Raw genomic sequence first — 19,532 nt, forward strand, 5'->3', positions numbered from 1 at the left:
AATAAATAAAATGCACATGGCAAGAAAGCAAACCGGTCCTCTGGAAAAGCATGAGCAGCGATAATGCTAATAGTAATAATATAAGAATATCTTTAGTTGTGGTAAATACATACCCAGGATTTCACCATCTTTTTCATTTATGTTGATGTTGTGCAGAATTAACTTTTCAATTTCATAAAGCTTGTATAACCCATTTAATACGATTTCTAGAATACAAAAGACAAATATGAGCTACTGCCAACATTATTTAGTTCATGAACTTACTGGGCTTATTTAAAAATGTTTCTAATAAGAGTTGCTGTGTTATGAAGAATTATGGATCATATGATTTACATAATATAATGGCATTTTTACATTTGGCAATTCTTGTATTATTCATTAGTCTCTGAGTGAAATTACCAATAACTGACCAGTGTAGATGTAAACCAGAGATAATTGCTACAATTCAGTTTCATTGAAAAGCTGCTTCTGTAGAGAAAGCATTACTGTCCAAAAAACAATATCAATCGGTTTGTCCAACAGTGTGTCGGAGCTGCAGACAACTTATTGTCGAAGGAGATGTCCAATTTCATACTGCCGATCTTATTGCTCTCCTAAAGATATCCTGCAGACAGACATGTGAGTTGGCGGCTTTCTCATAAAGAATACAGGAGTCCTTGGCCAAGCGAACGATGCTGTATATAGGAAAGTTGGCCGAGATGGCTGTTGGAAAAATAATTGGACAAAGTATATGTCAACCAACAGCCATCTAATGTATGTGGGGTCCTTTACACTAAAAATCTGTGTAAGAAAAGTACAAATGGTTGTTGTTGTGTTACCCAACACTCATGATAGCTGTTGCCAAACACTAATATTTCTCCTATGCTGTTAGGAAGAAAACTGAAAATGATCACCAGATCCTCGTTGCTTGTAGTCACCGATTGTTCATTGGTGGTTTAAAAATGTATTCTATACAAGAGAACTCTTATTCAATTCACTCATTCAACTATCCTACTAATTTGAAATAGAACTTTCAATCCTCTTCCACATGGTAGATTGGTGTTGGGACATTTTGAGTTGGTGCACATTACCTCTTCTACATGGGTCTCAATGACCAGAGTATGGTGGAACATGGAACTCACCAGAGGTTAAAGTTTCTGGCAAAACTAAAGATGTATCACAAAAAAATAAAAAAATAAATAATTACACATTTAATATTCACCTTGTCGATGCTCTTTATCCATGTTGGAGATGCTTAACGTTTTCATATTTACCATTTCCACAATTCGTGCCTCATCATCATTGGTTAGTGGAGTGTTATTGATAATAAGCTCTCTCATTCTTCTGCAATTGTCCACAATACGTGTGAGTTTCCCAGTTATTCCAGCACTTGAGCTAATATTGAGCCTTAGATGTTTAGCGCAACAACATATTTTTCCAAGAAATTTTATATCGTATTTATCCAAATGATCAAATTTTTTTATTGTAACCTCTAATGTTTGCAAATCTTGAGTCCAATCATAGAATAAGTTGACAACTTTTTTAGAAATGTATGTTTGAGGTTCAAGTACATTTAGATCATCGTGGCATCGAACATTTATGCATCTTGTCTCTGAATTATCTTCTTTGCCAAAAAGATCTAATTTGACCAGATGCAGAGCACTTAGACACCCCGGTAGGTGCTCAAAAAACTCAACATGATGAGAACCTACATTATGCATGCTAATATGCAAAGTTTTACCAGCAAAGATGGGTTCAAATTCTGCATTCATCTCTTTCTTGGTCCCACTTTCATAGAAAAGATTAATTCCAAACTCTACAAAGTCAGAGCTGGTTTCATTCATTTCCTTTTTATACACATTTCTAATATGACAAATTACTTTCTGAGTGGCAGTTTTGGATGAACCACATGCGTATAATAGCAGGTTTTTGTACTTGTTGGTCACATCATAAATGGTTTGCAATTTATTGAGATAACTTTCTCCTGCCTTTACTTGGTCAGTTTCATCTGATGATAATAGCTGAGATAATCTTCTTCCTGCTGTGTACTCCTGGAATGATGTATGAAAAAATCTATAACTCGGGATTTGTTTTTGAGCTGAATATTTATTTAGCAGCCCTATTTTAAGCAAGATATCCTCTATGATATTCTTTAACTGCTCTGTTCTAAATTCGTACTTTTGTTCAAAAAGACCTTTGAGAGCTAAGTCTCCACACAAATTGATATTCTCTTCCACAATGTTTTCTTCTATATCTTTAATTTTGCTGTAACCTCTGTCAATCATCAAATCATACAATGTACAAAACAGAGAAGTTTGAGTGTTCATTTGAAAATCTGTTTCCCCCATCCTAAGCGCACATGCAATCACTAGGAACAGTGGTGTTTTCATTAGATTTTTCATAAAATCAGAGTCATCCAACTGATTCAACAAACTGGCGGCTTCTTTTTCCTCTAAAACGTTTGTGATCAAGGTTTGGGCACTTTCAAGAGTGAAGTCACTTGTTTCAACAATCAAAGCACCATATAGTCTCACTTCTCTGAGTGATTCAGTTCTTGTAGTTACAATAACTGTGTTGTTGAATTTATGGTTTTTCTTGATAAGGTCATCTATTTCTTTGCAGCTTTCAGAATTGAATTCATCATAACCATCCAGTAAAAACAATACCTTTTCTCCAAGGTCATTTATTTTTTGCAAGAATGCTTTTTTGTTCCAGTTGTACGTAACTGGAAAAAGTTGGTCACAAAGGGTTTCGTAAAGACCTTTTCTCGTACCACGCAAAGTTATAAAAAAAACAAGTTTATAATCTTGTAATGGTTGGCACTTTTCTGATGCCCAAAGAACAGCAATTCTTTTTAACATTGTACTTTTTCCCTTTCCAGCTTCTCCCTCAATAATACAAGGGCTCTTGAGTATGTGTAACACTTCTTCAAATTTCATTTTCTCCTTCCTGCGATTGTGTATGTCTTTCTTCCATAGTAAAGGATCTGTAAAAGTTGTTTCTAGATCAAAAATGATATCAATGCCTGTTTCTTCACCCAATGGGTAAAAGTTTTGAAAACATGGGTACCGATAAAAACGCTTCAAAAACGTTTCCAGTTCATCAATATCACTTTCCGTTATGCTTGACTTAACATCTAAAAAATAAAACAAAACATATCATAGATTATTACAATAACGATATCTTATGTAAGTAGTCTTTTTATGTACTGTAGGTGTATACATAACTCATATTTTTATGATAGGGTTTATTATTTAGCAGATTATTGCGATGCACACTACACAATCTCCTTAGTTAAATTCCCGGATGGACATAACCCGGGAAATACATTGTCTATACATACATTATCTAATTTCTGCCTGCCCTGCCATATCACTGTCATCCTAATTGCCTATGTATCCACATAACAGGCAGAGGTGACCTTGCATTTCTGTTTTGAGGATCCACTTGTAAATTTGACAAAAAACTGCTTAGCCAAAGATCGCTATATGTTGCATCATGACAATAGATCACACAGAGACCTTCAAAATTCAGGAACATGCAAGTTGAAAAAAAATAAAAAACATGTTGATTTTTTCTAGTCGTGGTCATGGTATTCTAGGGGTCATAATGCAACAGCATTCACTTGCATGATGATACAATGCAGCAGCTACACCATAGCAATATTTGGCCACACAAGCTGTGTTGCTGCCAAAGTCACCATGTAGCTCTACACTTAGGGTCCCATTACACTAAACGATGCACCAGCGATCCCGAACAACGATACGACCTTGTCAGGATTGCTGGTACTTCGCTACCTGATCGCTGGTGAGCTGTCAAACAGGCAGATTTCACCAGCGATCAGGACCAGCGAGGATGCTGGTATCCAGGGTAAATATCCGGTAACTAAGCGTGCACGTCACTTAGTTACCCGCTGTGTACCTTGGATACCTGTGTGCTGGGAGCTGGCATCCAAGGTAAATATCGGGTAACTAAACACGCGTGGCGCTTAGTTACCAGCTGTGTACCTTGGATACCAGCTCCCAGTGCGAGCACATAGGTATCCAAGGTACACAGCGGGTAACTAAGCGCCGCGTGTGCTTAGTTACCCGATATTTACTTTGGATACCAGCTCGCAGCATCTGCTTACAGCGCTGGGAGCTTGCTGATCGTTGGTCTCCCGCTGCCACACATAGCGATGCGTGCTGGCCAGCGGGAGACCAACGATCAAAAAATGGCCCAGGACATTGCTGCACAATCAGCGATATTTGGCGGGGGGGCGGTCGCTGAAGCATATCACACACAGCGATATCGCTGGCAAGAGCTCTGTTGCATCACAAAATCAGCGATCTCGCTAGCAATCTCGCTGTGTGTATCGGGGCCTTTAGTCTGGGGCTTGCAACAGGAATTTTCACACAAGTTGCACAACCAAGAACATCTGTGCAGACTGCAATCACGTGACTATTCTTTAACAAAATAAAATGGACAAATTGCAGGCAAGTCACAATCCCATACAACTTGAATTGAAGTCTAGAGCAAGTAAGTCACATGTAACTTGTGACAACCGATAGCAAATCTAAGGTTGGGGTTATTTAGTTTGGAAAATCGAAGGCTTAGGGGTGATCTTATTACAATGTATAAATATATGCTGGGGCAGTACAAAGACCTTTCTAATGATCTTTTTACTCTTAAACCTTCTTTCCTCCAGATGTAGAGGATACCCCCCTGTCCCCGTCACAGGTATAAGCATAATCACAGACGCAGATTCTTTACTGTAAGAGCAGTGAGACTATGGAACTCTCTGCCATATGATGTTGTAATGAGTGATTCCCTACTAAAATTTAAGAAGGGACTGGATGCCTTTCTTGAAAAGTATAATATTACAGGGCATATACACTAGTTTCCTTAATATTGCGTTGATCCAGGGAGCTAGTCTGATTGCTGTATGTGGAGTCGGGAAGGAATTTTTTTCCCCAAGGTGAAGCTTACTGTTTGCCACATGGGTTTTTTTTGCCTTCCTCTGGATCAACATGTTAGGGCAAGTTAGGATAGGATATGGGTTGAACTAGATGGACTTAAAGTCTTCCTTCAACCTTAAAAACTATGTTACTATGTAATCCATTTGCATCCATGGGTTGCAATTATTGTGGTAGGTTGTAGGTTGCAATGCAACATCAGAGGAAATCATTATATGCAAAGTTGTTTTACATCACCACAATCCCAATTTTTCAATGCAGTCTTAGTTTGACCCGTGTTTTATTATGCATTTTTATCATGCACAAAAAATGACATAAAGCGAGAAAAAAATAACCTATTTATTTTTATGCATTTAGATCATTAAAAAAAAATCTACAAACATAATCTTTTGTGTGAATAGGAATTAATATATTGGTTTTCATTCATAGCAAATATAGCACTGTACAAAAACAGTGTTCACCCATCCTGAAACTGACATATTATAATTTAGTATTTTAGGCTATTTTCTCACATTGATGTCTTTCTCCTTCCACTTCCATTGAACTTTCAACACGACCAGGGAAAGCTTGTGACAAAGAGAAAATAGAATTTTTACATATTTAAAGTAAATTCAACTTATTAAAAGCAAACTTTCAATAGTGAAATTTCCAATTGCTTGAACCTACAACTTACAGCATGACGTAAGAGGGGTACAGGTTTGAGATATTGTAAGTACTCACTTGGTCCATAAAGATCCCGAAAAAGAAATTGATCATATGATTCAAGAAGCTGGAGAAAACAATTGCAAGATTCTTCACCTTTATTTAAAGTCATTGTAATAAGTGTCCTTGCTGCATTATCGCTTATCTTCTCAGCAAACACACAATTCATCTCTTGCATTGAAAAAATACGTTTTTCATAAAGCTTTTCCACTATTTTTGTGGAAGTTGTTATGTTAATTTTTTCTATCAAGCCTGAGAACTTTTCCTGAATAGGTTCCACTTGGGAGGAAGAACAAAATAAAAAGAGTGAATTAATAATAAATCAAATAAAGATACTTAAATTAGAAAGTATATTGCAATAACATAAATAATAAATAATATAAGTAATTCCACCATGACATGACCATTTACTACCATGAAATACCAGACAATTAAAAATTAACTCCACTGACTCAAAATTTAAAGAGGTTGTCCACTACCCTGACGCAATTAATAGTTTTGCTAGAAAAGAGTAACCGTAATTTTAATTTTTATTTAATAAATAAATAGTACACAAGAAAATAAGCAACTTTGTAATATATCTTATCAGCGAAATTTTCTTCTTTCTCTGCCAGAATTGATCAGTTATCAACATTTTCGATTGTGAGGTAAAATATGTATTCAGTTTAGACAGACTTTCCCATTGCTGAGATAGACGAGAGCTGCTACTGATAAGATTCTATCATTCTACGATGATGAGTTTTTTAAGGAACTCACAGCAGTAAGTCATAAAGAACACAGATGCATATTACACTTCAGATCTCCTCACAGTGGGAAATCCATCACTGCTCATGTTACATTTATAGAACTCAAGCAGTGGGAGATCTGTCGTTTATATAACATATGAGACATCGAAACTGCTGTATATACATCACATAGGAGACACCGAGACTGCTGTATATACATCATATAGGAGAAATTGAGACTGCCATATACATCATAGGAGACACCAAGGCGGGTGCATAGACATCACAGGATACATGAGGCCGCAGCATACACATCACAGGAGACATGAGGCTGGGGAATAGATATCACAGAAGACACTTTGGGGCTGGGGTATAGACATCACAGGAAACACTTTGGGGCTATAGTATAGACATTGCAGGAGACACTTTGGAGTTGCAGTACAGGCTTCACAGGAGACACTTTAGGTTTGCAGTATAGACATCTCAGGAGTCACGGGGACTGATGTTGCTGTCTTTTACTGTCGGACGGGAGCACATCGCACGCTAACTCTGCCCACATACTATGTCTTGACTCTGCCTCTAGCCAGTGTGAGGATGTAACCTTTCCTTGCACATGCCTCATTGGTCAGTAGTGAAAGCTGTGTGTGGTCAGAGTAAGAAGAAACTAAAGGGCTAATGGCCATCAAAATGCAGCTGCTGGCTCAAACACTGCAGTTTTGGGGAATCTGATGTGGGTCAGAGAAAAAGGTCATCCTGAGGTACTTCAAAACAGGAAAGCAGATGACGCCAAATGCTCACATTAGCTCTCTTGACTATTTTGAACTTTCAGCTATATTCTAGGGAAGCAGATACGAAAGAAGAGGATGATTGTTGGCTTGGTCCTTGCAGTGACATTGGTATTTTTTTATTGCAATGCTCTAATTACAAGCAGTCATCATGAACATACAGTACATATAATTTGTATACTGTGGTTTTCATTCATATAAATGTGACATTTCATTGAACAAAACTATGTACACCTTTGAAGAGCCCTATTATAAGTCAGTGGGGAACATCATTCACTGCTGATGTCTGTACTGCAACAGATCCAGCATATTCTCATTTTTGTTAATAATGGAAACCACAACACAGATGTGAACAAAGCCTTATAAGTACAACCCTAGTTAGTAAAAAGTTAGGATGCAGTATACAATGTAAAGAACACAAAAATCCAATGATTTTTACATCTCTTATCTCCATATTTTATTCACAGTAGAACATAGACAAGAGATCAGAGGTTGAAAGTTAGACAATTTTTCATTTCATATGAAAAATTTAACTAATTTAGAAATTGATGACAGCAACATGCATTCAAAAGTTTGGGATATGAGCCATATATATCATTGTGTAGCATCCCCTCCTATTTTTACAATCGTCTTTACATGTCTGGGAATAGAGGAGACTGATTGCTGGAGTTTTAGGAGAGGAATGTTGTCCCATTATTGTCTGATGTAGGATTCACACTGCTCAACAGTTCCAGGTCTTCTCAGGATTTTTCATTTCATAATGTGCCAAATGTTTACTATTGGTGAAAGGTCTGGACTTCAGGCCGCCAGTTTATCACCTGAACTCTTCTTCCGCAAAGACTTGTAGTCTGTTGTTTAGCATTGCCTTGCTGAAATGCAAGACCGTTCCTGAAATAAACATTGTCTGAATAGGAGCATATGTTGTTCTAAAACATCTAGATAATGCTCGATATTGAAAGCGCCTTTCAAGATATGTAAGTTCCCATGCCATAAACGCTAGTGCAACCCCATACCATCATAAATTCAGGCTTTTAAACTGTGCACTGCTAACATCTTGGTTGGTCACTCTCCTCTTGAGTTGACAACGCATGGCGGCCATGGTTTTCATGAAGAATTTACAATTTTGATCTTTTGGACCACAAAATAGTTTTCCATTTTGCCCCAGTACATTTTAAATTAGCTTTGGCTCAGATAAGATAGCAGAGTTTTTGTATTGTGTTGATATACAGCTTCTTCTTTGCATGATAGAGCTTTAACTTGCATTTGTGGTTTGTTTGGTGATCTGCATTCACAGACAATGATTTCTGAAAGTATTCCTGAGCCCTTGCAGTGATTCTCACAACTGAGTCATGCCTGGTTTTTAATGCAGTGCCATCCTAAATCACTGGCATCCAATATAGAAAGTAAGCCTTGTCCCTTGAGCACATGAATGTCTCCTCTCTGACTCTTTTGATGATATTATGTACTATAGATGGTGGAATATTCAAAGTCTTCGCACTTTTGCCCTGTGAAACATTTTTCTAAAATTGTTCACAATGTTTAGATGCAGTTGTTCACCTCTGACCATCTTTGCTTCTGAAAGACTCTGCCTCTCTAACATGCTATTTTTAAATGCATTCATGTGACTTTGTTGAAAAGTGCCCCTACAGCTGTTTTACATAAGTGCCACTTACTTTTCCAGCCTTTTGTTAAGCCTGTCCTAACTAATTTGAAATGTGTTGCTGAAATCAATTTCTAACTTAGCTAATTTTTTCAAATGAAATAGAAAACTGTCTGACTTTCAACCTCTGATCTATGTGCTATGTTCTGGACTGAATTATTGGAAATTTCCAAATCATTGCATTGTTTTCTATAAATTTTACACAGCGTCCCAATGTTTTTAAAATTTGAGATGTATAAAGTATTTAATGTAATGCGCTATTCCAGACAACAAAAATACATATTTTTTAAATATATTTTCACAAATCACTTAAATGCACTTATTTAGCACTACATGCAGTAAAACTTACTTGTTAACGTTTAACTTTTGGTTCTGTTGAGGAAAAAAACAATGCTATTAAACAAGATAATATTTACAAAAAATACACAAATATATACAAATATGCATATATATATATATATATATATATATATATATATATGTAGTAAAGACCAAAAGTTTGGACACACCTTCTCGTTCAAAAAGTTTTCTTTTTTTCATGACTATGAAAATTGTAGATTCACACTGAAAGCATCAAAACTATGAATTAACACATGTGGAATTATATAATTAACAAAAAAGTGTGAAACAACTGAAAATATGTCTTATATTCTAGGTTCTTCAAAGTAGCCACCTTTTGCTTTGATTACTGCTTTGCACACTCTTGGCATTCTCTTGATGAACTTCAAGAGGTAGTCACCGGAAATGGTTTTCACTTTACAGGTGTGCCCTGTCAGATTTAATAAATAGGATTTCTTGCCTTATAAATGGGGTTGGGACCATCTGTTGTGTTGTGCAGAAGTCTGATGGATACACAGCTGATAGTCCTACTGAATAGACTGTTTGAATTTGTATTATGGCAAGAAAAAAGCAGCTAAGTAAAGAAAAACAAGTGGCCATCATTACTTTAAGAAATGAAGGTCAGTCAGTCTGAAAAATTGGCAAAACTTTGAAAGTGTCCCCATGTGCAGTGGCAAAAACCATCAAGCGCTACAAAAAACTGGCTCACATGAGGACCGCCCAAGGAAAGGAAGACCAAGAGTCACCTCTGCTGCGGAGGATAAGTTCATCTGAGTCACCAGTCTCAGAAATTGCAGGTTAACAGCAGCTCAGATTAGAGACCAGGTCAATGCCACACAGAGTTCTAGCAGCAGACACATCTCTACAACAACTGTTAAGAGGAGACTTTGTGCAACAGGCCTTCATGGTAAAATAGCTGCTAGGAAACCACTGCTAAGGACAGGCAACAAGCAGAAGAGACTTGTTTGGGCTAAAGAACACAAGGAATGGACTTTAGACCAGTGAAAATCTGAGCTTTGGTCTGATGAGTGTATTGTAGCAATCGGATATTTTTAAAATCTAACTATTATTTGAGGATAAAATACAAGGTGCTCAAACAAACAACACATAAAATAGTTGATGTGCTATAGTGCAAACCCAACAAATACTCTCCTCTTGTTGGAACAGATACCTTATAATGAAATATGCCAATAGGCGTAGTACATATATGCCCAAACATCAGCCCTTTTCATCTTCTAGGTGTCAAATCACGCCATAAACTCATTTATCCCGGTACCTGTATATACACAAATGTATTGCAACTACCCGTAGGCATATGGTACCTCCTAGTTGTAATGGTCTATTAACCACTTCGTATTAAACTTATCACAACCAATATAGGGATGTTGCATACAAATACAAATTCAATTATAAAGTGCGGTACCAATCTAACTTGTAATCCAGTATTGCATATCATCCTCCAATGCCTATACTGAAATATATCCACCATATATTGAAACTTCACATTTATAATATACAAAAACCATAGCACAATCAGCTTGGTCCCTCATAATTCTGAGGGATTCATTGGTAAACATATACATGCGGGCCATGTTATAAACATTATGGGATGTGTCTTCTATCGTGCACACTCCTACTTACACCGCATTCCATAATAAAGGATTGTTAAACACGAGAAGACAACCCCATGATAAAAAAGGAACGGTCTCACCAGTTTTCAGGCTTCAATCATATACTGCCCATATTGCCAGCTGCGCTACCCCTTCTCCCTACGCGTTTCGTTACACTCATCAGGGGAGTCACATGGGGTTACAGGAGCCAAGCGTCATGAGTGGCCGTTTTGTACTCAGACCGTCATGGTATGAACATTGTAGTAGCGCGTCGTTCATTTATATAATCGCGCCTTGCTTACCAGTAGAAACACTTCCGGTCTCCTCATCACTTCCTGTGGTTGAACCGCTGACGTCATCCATGCGCCCGTTCCCGTGGAACGCTCGGCGCGAAGTGAGCGGACAAACATAGCAGAGCATGCGCTACATCGCGCTGCTCCTACTGTGGGAGGAGCTGGTACGCTGACATCATGTAATTTATACCTCCCGCAGGAGACATAATGTCTTCGCCCACCGTCTAGATACAGCGCATGCGCCGCACCTAGACGCTTAGAACCAGGGGAAATAGTCATTAATATACAGCAATAGTTTATCTCCCCATGAAGCCTCTCTCCAAACTTGTAAGCAAATCAGAAATATTGACCCTTACAATTTTCTTACCAATAACTATGTGCAGGTTCCAATTCAAACATAGAAAATATTTGGATATCGGAGGCCAGGGAGGTTTTTTCAGATCGTGCGTTTGTACAGAAGAGATACACCTCATACAACGCCGCATTTAAAGAGTTAACAAAGACCTATAAGGACCAGATTGCGTCGTGGTGGGAAGTGCAGAGTTTGGACAATTATATTAGAGCTGGAATAGTCCCAAGACACCTTAGAATAACTCTTGCACCAGGCTATAGATATAAGAGCCCAGGTTTAATAGCCAAGTGGGAGAAAGAAGCCACTGATAGTTCCATTAGGTTGATGAAACTGTTATTGGAAGAAGAAAAAACTACTCTAAGTAAGCTAAATGACAATTTGAAAGAACAGATTGAGGTCACAAAAAAGTTTGTGAGTGAATCCGATTTTGCAGTGAAAGAGCTGAGCTTACAAAATAGTATTGAGAGATTCCAATACCACTTGAAAGATCATAAACACAAACTTTTTAATAGAGAATTATTGGAATTCAGAGAGAATAAAGCCTATTCTGTATCTTTGGGTTGCAATTTCAAGGTCCCTGAGACCGATATCTCCTCTTCGGAGGCAGAAGTGTCTGATACAGAGACAAGACCAAGGTATCAGAGAGGGAGAGGTAGAGGGAGAGGTGGTCGGGGAGGTAATAGAGGAGGGAATAAGAGGTCACCACAAAGGGATTTTTTAGATCAAAGTTACCCTCTGAGGAATCGACAAAATACTCACAACGCCCCTTAGAACCACAGGTCCTCAATCTCCCTAAACGTCCTCTAACGGATACAGAAATGAGTGTTCTAAGTAAAGGATTGTCTTTTGTTCCCACCACGGACTATGATTGTTTTGAAGCAATAAAAGATTTATATTTGTTTGCTCGTAAACTCAAATGGCGTAAACATTTTGTTAAAGAGGACAAAAGAACCTCGAACGAATTGGGTATAGATGATAGTCTTCTGGTGGATGTGCGTTTTTTATTCAATCTGGGAGACCTGAATCCCAATGACAAAGGGGATGGTCCCTTTACCACCTTAAAAAATAAAAGCACGAGGATGCCACCAGTAACGGGAGATTTAAACTCTATCGATGTATTCATTAATTTAATATCAGAGGAGCTTTTGGAGCTGAAAGGTTCTACCAAGGTTAAATTTCATAATCTCTCAAAAAAGGAAATGAGCAGTCTTAGGCTACTTTCAAACATCAGGTTTTCGGCGTCAGGCGCGATCCGGCGTCGTGCCGGAATGCCGGATCCGGCAAATGTTTTGTAAAACCTGATGTGCCGGATCCGGTTTTCTGCCGGATCCGTCTTGTTCTTGACAGACAAAACCGGATCCGTCTCATCCGGTTCATCCGTTTTTCGACGGATTACGCCGGATCCGGTTTTTAAAATTTACCCTCAAGGCAGAGTACACTGGCAGGATGACAGAGTGTGAAATATTTGTGCCCTAACCAAACTTGTGTACCTTCTGGACGTCATGGTGTACTATTTTTAGCTTTAGGCCACAGGTGTGTACCTGGTTGTGTTTTATGCAAAGTATTTCACCTTTTAACAAAAGTTGTGTACATTGTTAGGAAATCACCAACAATAAACACAACTTTTTAGGTGAAATACTTTGCTTCAAACACAACCAGGAACACAACTGTGGCAAAAAGCTAAAATTTACCCACAGTTATATACCTGGTTTTGAATACCTTTTTACCTTTGAAATACCCTGTATTTAACCTTTTTTTTAAACATAGTTCGCCGCAGAAAGAAAAGACAGACAACCATTGTGAAACGATAATTTAACTTTTATTTAAAATTTTTTTTTTTTTGTAAAATATTTTTAAAGTGCAAAAAACTTTTTTAATAAAGGTTTTAAACCCAATGGGCATTTTTATTAAAAAAAAAAAAATTACAAATCTGTGTAGTGTGGGGTGGAAATACTGCTGGAGGGGCTGCGGGACACTTCGACACTGGGTGTGTGGAGAGAGGACTGGAATCGTGGTGGGGAAGGAACAGTTAGAGGTGAAGGTGTGGAAAAAGCTACAGAATGGGTGGACATGTTGGAGGCAGAAGAGGTGGTGGGCGGTGGAGTGGAGGGTTGGGCAGGGACTGTAGGAGCAGATGATGTTGATGGAAAGTTGTATGGGGAAGGAGTTTGGTACGGGGAAGGAGTTTGGTACGGGGAAGGAGTTTGGTACGGGGCAGGTTGCTGGAAGTGGGGAGATGTCTGGTACTGGGGAGGTTGCTGGTACTGGTGAGGTTGCTGGTATGTAATATGAGGGGGAGGATGGAAAGTGGCTGGAGGGGGTGCAGATGTAATAGGAGGGGGAGGATGGAAAGTGGCTGGAGGGGGTGCAGATGTAATAGGAGGGGGAGGATGGAAAGTGGCTGGAGGGGGTGCAGGAGGAGGAACTACAGTGGTGGGAGGTGGAGGTTGGGAGGTAACCTGCTGTAGAGCACCGTGGCACGAATGCATTACATGCATCTGCTGGGTAGGAGATAGTGTTGCCATGCGCTCCACAACAGACCTGAAAAAGGTGTGGTTTGGCGAAGTTCTTCCTTCTGAATGCATGGTTTGCAGAAGTGTCTTCACCTCCAGAATGCTGGAGTTGATCTGCTGAAAGCCTGCGGAGATTTGCTCTGACAAGACTTTTAGACAGTTCTGGAAAGATGCATTCAGATGCAAGAACTCTTGCGCATAACTCTTTTCCTGACCCCTCTGCCGCTGCCGCCCAGTACCCGCAGGTGTACTAGAGGTGGCAGGGGCAGAAGGGTGGGGTAAAGGGAAAGCGATCTCCTCACCAGCAGCTTCATGTAATGTAGGCGGCCACGATGCTCCTGTGCTGGTGGATGGGACAGATGGGTCGAATGTGTGGGAAGGCTGGGAAGGTGCAGATGTACCGGGGCGGTCGAAGTGTCCCTCGGTGCCGGTCTCCTCAGGGATCGCCTCAGAAGGGTCCAATCGTGCAGGCTCCCGAGTGCTGCTCACCATGCTGTGGAATAAAGAGAAAAAAAACAATTAAAATACTGACATGGTATGGCCCTGGCTGAAAAAAAAAAGTTACATCTAACATTTTTTTTCACATGTGGTGTGTAATATTTACCTTCTGGTGAGCATTGTTTCCCGGAGGAACGACAGGGCTTGTGCGTACTTGTACTTGCTCCTGCGTCCTCCAGATCCACTCGGGGCCCGCATCTCTTTATTGAACTCCTTCTTGAAACGATCCCTCACAGACCGCCACCGATTCACAATTCTGTTCCCTGAAACGAGAAAGGAGTGGTTAGTATACAACATCAGTGTTTCACAAACTCCAGTCCTCATGGTCCCCAGGGGTCATGTTTTCAGGATTTCCATAGTAAATAGAAATCCTGAACACATGATCCGTGGGGACCACGAGGACTGGAGTTCGGGAAACACTGGTTTACATCAAGCAACCGGTACTGTATATACTTACGCTCTTTAATCTGGGCCCGAACATCGAGGTCCTCCCAGCGGCCCACAAGGAGCGAACAGATTTCCTCCCAGAGTCGTCGGGTAACGATCAGGTCAGCGTGGCGGCGGTCAGCCATATTCCAGAGCGGCTCCCTTTCTCTGACGAGATCGATGAGGCGGTCCACATCAATCCCTCCATCCTCACCGTCAGAGTCGGGAGCACGCTGTGAAGGCTGTTAAAGAAAAAGACAAAAATAACATAATTAGCCTCCACAAAAGAAATGAAATAAAAAGTGCAAAAAAAACAAAGCAAAAATATTTATACTTACACGCTGGTGACCGCCGCGTTGCTGTCGCCGACGACCCTGGGAGGCACTGCGAGGACCTCTTGGCCGAGCACCAGATTGGGAAGACTAGAGAAAAAAACAAAAAATGTTATGTCTTTGGATGTAGGCATTTGTTTGCTGTGTGTGGTCTGCAGAACGTTGTTTTCTATGTGTTGTGTGTAGTGTGATGTTGTGTTTCTGCGTTTGATGCAAAAAACTTACCAATTGTGAGCCCACTCCAGGTGTCTGTCCACCCCTTCCTTCTTCTTCTGGGAGCTCCTCTTCATCTTGTGATTCCTGTTTTGAAATAAAAGGCAATGAATAGACATATATTACAGAGATGATGGATTTTGGAAATAAAAACTTACCGTCAAACGCTGACGATGCGAGGGAGGGCTCTCAGAAGAAGATGTGCTGTCCTGTTGATGGCCAGACTCCATGGCTGTGGGTATTGCTGCTGCTGTTGCTGCTGCCAGTGATGCCATTTCTGCTGCTGCTGCTGCTGCTGCATCTCTTTGGCGGCTGTTGAATAAAGAGAAACAAAGGGCCAATGAATATCTTGATATTCCATGGCCCTAGTTTGGAGGAATGGGGGATTTGATAATTACCGTCTCTCATCTGCTGTTGGACTCCCCTCCTCAGCATGTTCCATTTGCTGCTCCATTTGTGGTGATGCTGATGGTGCTGCTGTTGCTGCAGATGTCTGCTGCCTTCTCCTGCTCCTGGTTCTTGGCTTGGGTGGCATGTTGGGTGTGGCTGAGGGTCCCATTGTCTTGCTTTTATATATCTCCTGTGGGCAGAGCTACTGAGCATGCTCAGACCAAAAAACCGGATCCGGCGCATTGCGGCGCTCATAGGCTTTCATTGTGTGAAAAAGCCGGACGCGCCGGATCTGGCGTGTCCGGCTTTTTCGCCGGAGACAAAAAACGTTACAGTAGCCGTTTTTTCCAGACGCCAGATCGCGACACATTGCCGGATCCGGCGAAAACCGGATGAAACGCATTGCCATCCGGCGCGATCCGGCGCAAATGCAAGTCAATGGGGGGGAAACCGGATCCGGCATTGCATTTCGCCGGATCCGGTTTCTGTCAAAAGCGCCGGATCGCGCCTGACGGCGAAAACCTGATGTGTGAAAGAGGCCTTAGAGATTTGGAGTCGGACAGCAATATTACGATTAAGCCCTCCGATAAAGAGGGCAATGTAGTGGTCATGGACACTTCATTATATAGGACGATGTGCACCACTATCCTGGAAGACAAAGAAAATTATGAAATACTAACATGTAACCCAACCAGTAAGATTGTGGGTAATCTCACAAGGCTAATTTAATGATGGCTTTGATGCAGGGGTGATCGATACAAATGAAAGGGGTTTCCTTATCCCTGCATACCCCATAATGGCCACATTTTAATGTCTTCCAAAGGTCCACAAAGGGGTTAATCCCCTGAAGGGGAGACCAATTGTGGCAGGTATTGGGAGTGTGACACAGAGCCTAGGTCTATACCTAGATCAGGTATTTAGACCTTTTGTTCTTTCCCTTAAATCATATGTATGTGATACCACCGACTTCCTTGGAAAACTGGATGGGATATGCTTAGAAAATGTTATGATATTGGGGAGCATAGATGTGGAGGTATTATATTCGTCAATTCCCCATGAAGTGGGTCTGAAAGCGGTTGAAAGCTATTTACAAACTAGGGGTTTACAGTTTCATAGACACAATGAATTTTTGATCAAAGCATTGGATTTTTGTCTTACCAACAATGTTTTCCTGTTTGATAATAAATTCTTCCACCAGCTCAGGGGCACAGCGATGGGGAGCCCATGTGCTCCCACATATGCAAATTTGCTCCTGGGCTAGTGGGAAGAGAACATAGTGTTTCATGACTCTATGGCTGATTGGAGTGAGAAAATTGTATTATGGTTACGCTACATAGACGATGTGTTCGTCATATGGAGAGGTACCAGAATGGATTTTGATAACTTTGCGAGAGAACTGAATGTTAATCAGCTAGGACTCCATTTCACCCATGAGACCAGTGAATGTGAGCTGGCGTTTCTTGACACACCTTCTCGTTCAAAAAGTTTTCTTTTTTTCATGACTATGAAAATTGTAGATTCACACTGAAAGCATCAAAACTATGAATTAACACATGTGGAATTATATAATTAACAAAAAAAGTGTGAAACAACTGAAAATATGTCTTATATTCTAGGTTCTTCAAAGTAGCCACCTTTTGCTTTGATTACTGCTTTGCACACTCTTGGCATTCTCTTGATGAACTTCAAGAGGTAGTCACCGGAAATGGTTTTCACTTTACAGGTGTGCCCTGTCAGATTTAATAAATAGGATTTCTTGCCTTATAAATGGGGTTGGGACCATCTGTTGTGTTGTGCAGAAGTCTGATGGATACACAGCTGATAGTCCTACTGAATAGACTGTTTGAATTTGTATTATGGCAAGAAAAAAGCAGCTAAGTAAAGAAAAACAAGTGGCCATCATTACTTTAAGAAATGAAGGTCAGTCAGTCTGAAAAATTGGCAAAACTTTGAAAGTGTCCCCATGTGCAGTGGCAAAAACCATCAAGCGCTACAAAAAACTGGCTCACATGAGGACCGCCCAAGGAAAGGAAGACCAAGAGTCACCTCTGCTGCGGAGGGTAAGTTCATCTGAGTCACCAGTCTCAGAAATTGCAGGTTAACAGCAGCTCAGATTAGAGACCAGGTCAATGCCACACAGAGTTCTAGCAGCAGACACATCTCTACAACAACTGTTAAGAGGAGACTTTGTGCAACAGGCCTTCATGGTAAAATAGCTGCTAGGAAACCACTGCTAAGGACAGGCAACAAGCAGAAGAGACTTGTTTGGGCTAAAGAACACAAGGAATGGACTTTAGACCAGTGAAAATCTGAGCTTTGGTCTGATGAGTGTATTGTAGCAATCGGATATTTTTAAAATCTAACTATTATTTGAGGATAAAATACAAGGTGCTCAAACAAACAACACATAAAATAGTTGATGTGCTATAGTGCAAACCCAACAAATACTCTCCTCTTGTTGGAACAGATACCTTATAATGAAATATGCCAATAGGCGTAGTACATATATGCCCAAACATCAGCCCTTTTCATCTTCTAGGTGTCAAATCACGCCATAAACTCATTTATCCCGGTACCTGTATATACACAAATGTATTGCAACTACCCGTAGGCATATGGTACCTCCTAGTTGTAATGGTCTATTAACCACTTCGTATTAAACTTATCACAACCAATATAGGGATGTTGCATACAAATACAAATTCAATTATAAAGTGCGGTACCAATCTAACTTGTAATCCAGTATTGCATATCATCCTCCAATGCCTATACTGAAATATATCCACCATATATTGAAACTTCACATTTATAATATACAAAAACCATAGCACAATCAGCTTGGTCCCTCATAATTCTGAGGGATTCATTGGTAAACATATACATGCGGGCCATGTTATAAACATTATGGGATGTGTCTTCTATCGTGCACACTCCTACTTACACCGCATTCCATAATAAAGGATTGTTAAACACGAGAAGACAACCCCATGATAAAAAAGGAATGGTCTCACCAGTTTTCAGGCTTCAATCATATACTGCCCATATTGCCAGCTGCGCTACCCCTTCTCCCTACGCGTTTCGTTACACTCATCAGGGGAGTCACATGGGGTTACAGGAGCCAAGCGTCATGAGTGGCCGTTTTGTACTCAGACCGTCATGGTATGAACATTGCAGTAGCGCGTCGTTCATTTATATAATCGCGCCTTGCTTACCAGTAGAAACACTTCCGGTCTCCTCATCACTTCCTGTGGTTGAACCGCTGACGTCATCCATGCGCCCGTTCCCGTGGAACGCTCGGCGCGAAGTGAGCGGACAAACATAGCAGAGCATGCGCTACATCGCGCTGCTCCTACTGTGGGAGGAGCTGGTACGCTGACATCATGTAATTTATACCTCCCGCAGGAGACATAATGTCTTCGCCCACCGTCTAGATACAGCGCATGCGCCGCACCTAGACGCTTAGAACCAGGGGAAATAGTCATTAATATACAGCAATAGTTTATCTCCCCATGAAGCCTCTCTCCAAACTTGTAAGCAAATCAGAAATATTGACCCTTACAATTTTCTTACCAATAACTATGTGCAGGTTCCAATTCAAACATAGAAAATATTTGGATATCGGAGGCCAGGGAGGTTTTTTCAGATCGTGCGTTTGTACAGAAGAGATACACCTCATACAACGCCGCATTTAAAGAGTTAACAAAGACCTATAAGGACCAGATTGCGTCGTGGTGGGAAGTGCAGAGTTTGGACAATTATA

At 40.3% G+C, this 19,532-nt stretch overlaps 1 protein-coding gene across 2 annotated transcripts in view; it reads right to left on the bottom strand.

The window, feature by feature from the left end:
• NLRC4 (NLR family CARD domain containing 4) overlaps positions 1–19,532 on the bottom strand; it is a 93,367-nt gene that overhangs the window by 11,592 nt on the left and 62,243 nt on the right. Inside the window, exons 2-7 of one of the 2 annotated variants that reach the window (XM_073557516.1) lie at positions 17,242–17,296; positions 9,156–9,178; positions 5,655–5,915; positions 5,447–5,500; positions 1,202–3,115; positions 114–206 (exon numbers count right to left, since the gene is read on the bottom strand). In XM_073557516.1, coding sequence (XP_073413617.1) covers positions 114–206; positions 1,202–3,115; positions 5,447–5,500; positions 5,655–5,915; position 9,156 — 2,323 coding nt within the window. In that variant the 5' untranslated portion in view covers positions 9,157–9,178; positions 17,242–17,296. The remainder of the gene's footprint in view (positions 1–113; positions 207–1,201; positions 3,116–5,446; positions 5,501–5,654; positions 5,916–9,155; positions 9,179–17,241; positions 17,297–19,532) is intronic. The other variant, XM_073557515.1, reaches the window with a different exon arrangement.

Source organism: Dendrobates tinctorius, unplaced genomic scaffold (assembly GCF_039654945.1).
Source record: "Dendrobates tinctorius isolate UK_male_01 unplaced genomic scaffold, ASM3965494v1 ptg000250l, whole genome shotgun sequence".
Taxonomy (NCBI): domain Eukaryota; kingdom Metazoa; phylum Chordata; class Amphibia; order Anura; family Dendrobatidae; genus Dendrobates; species Dendrobates tinctorius.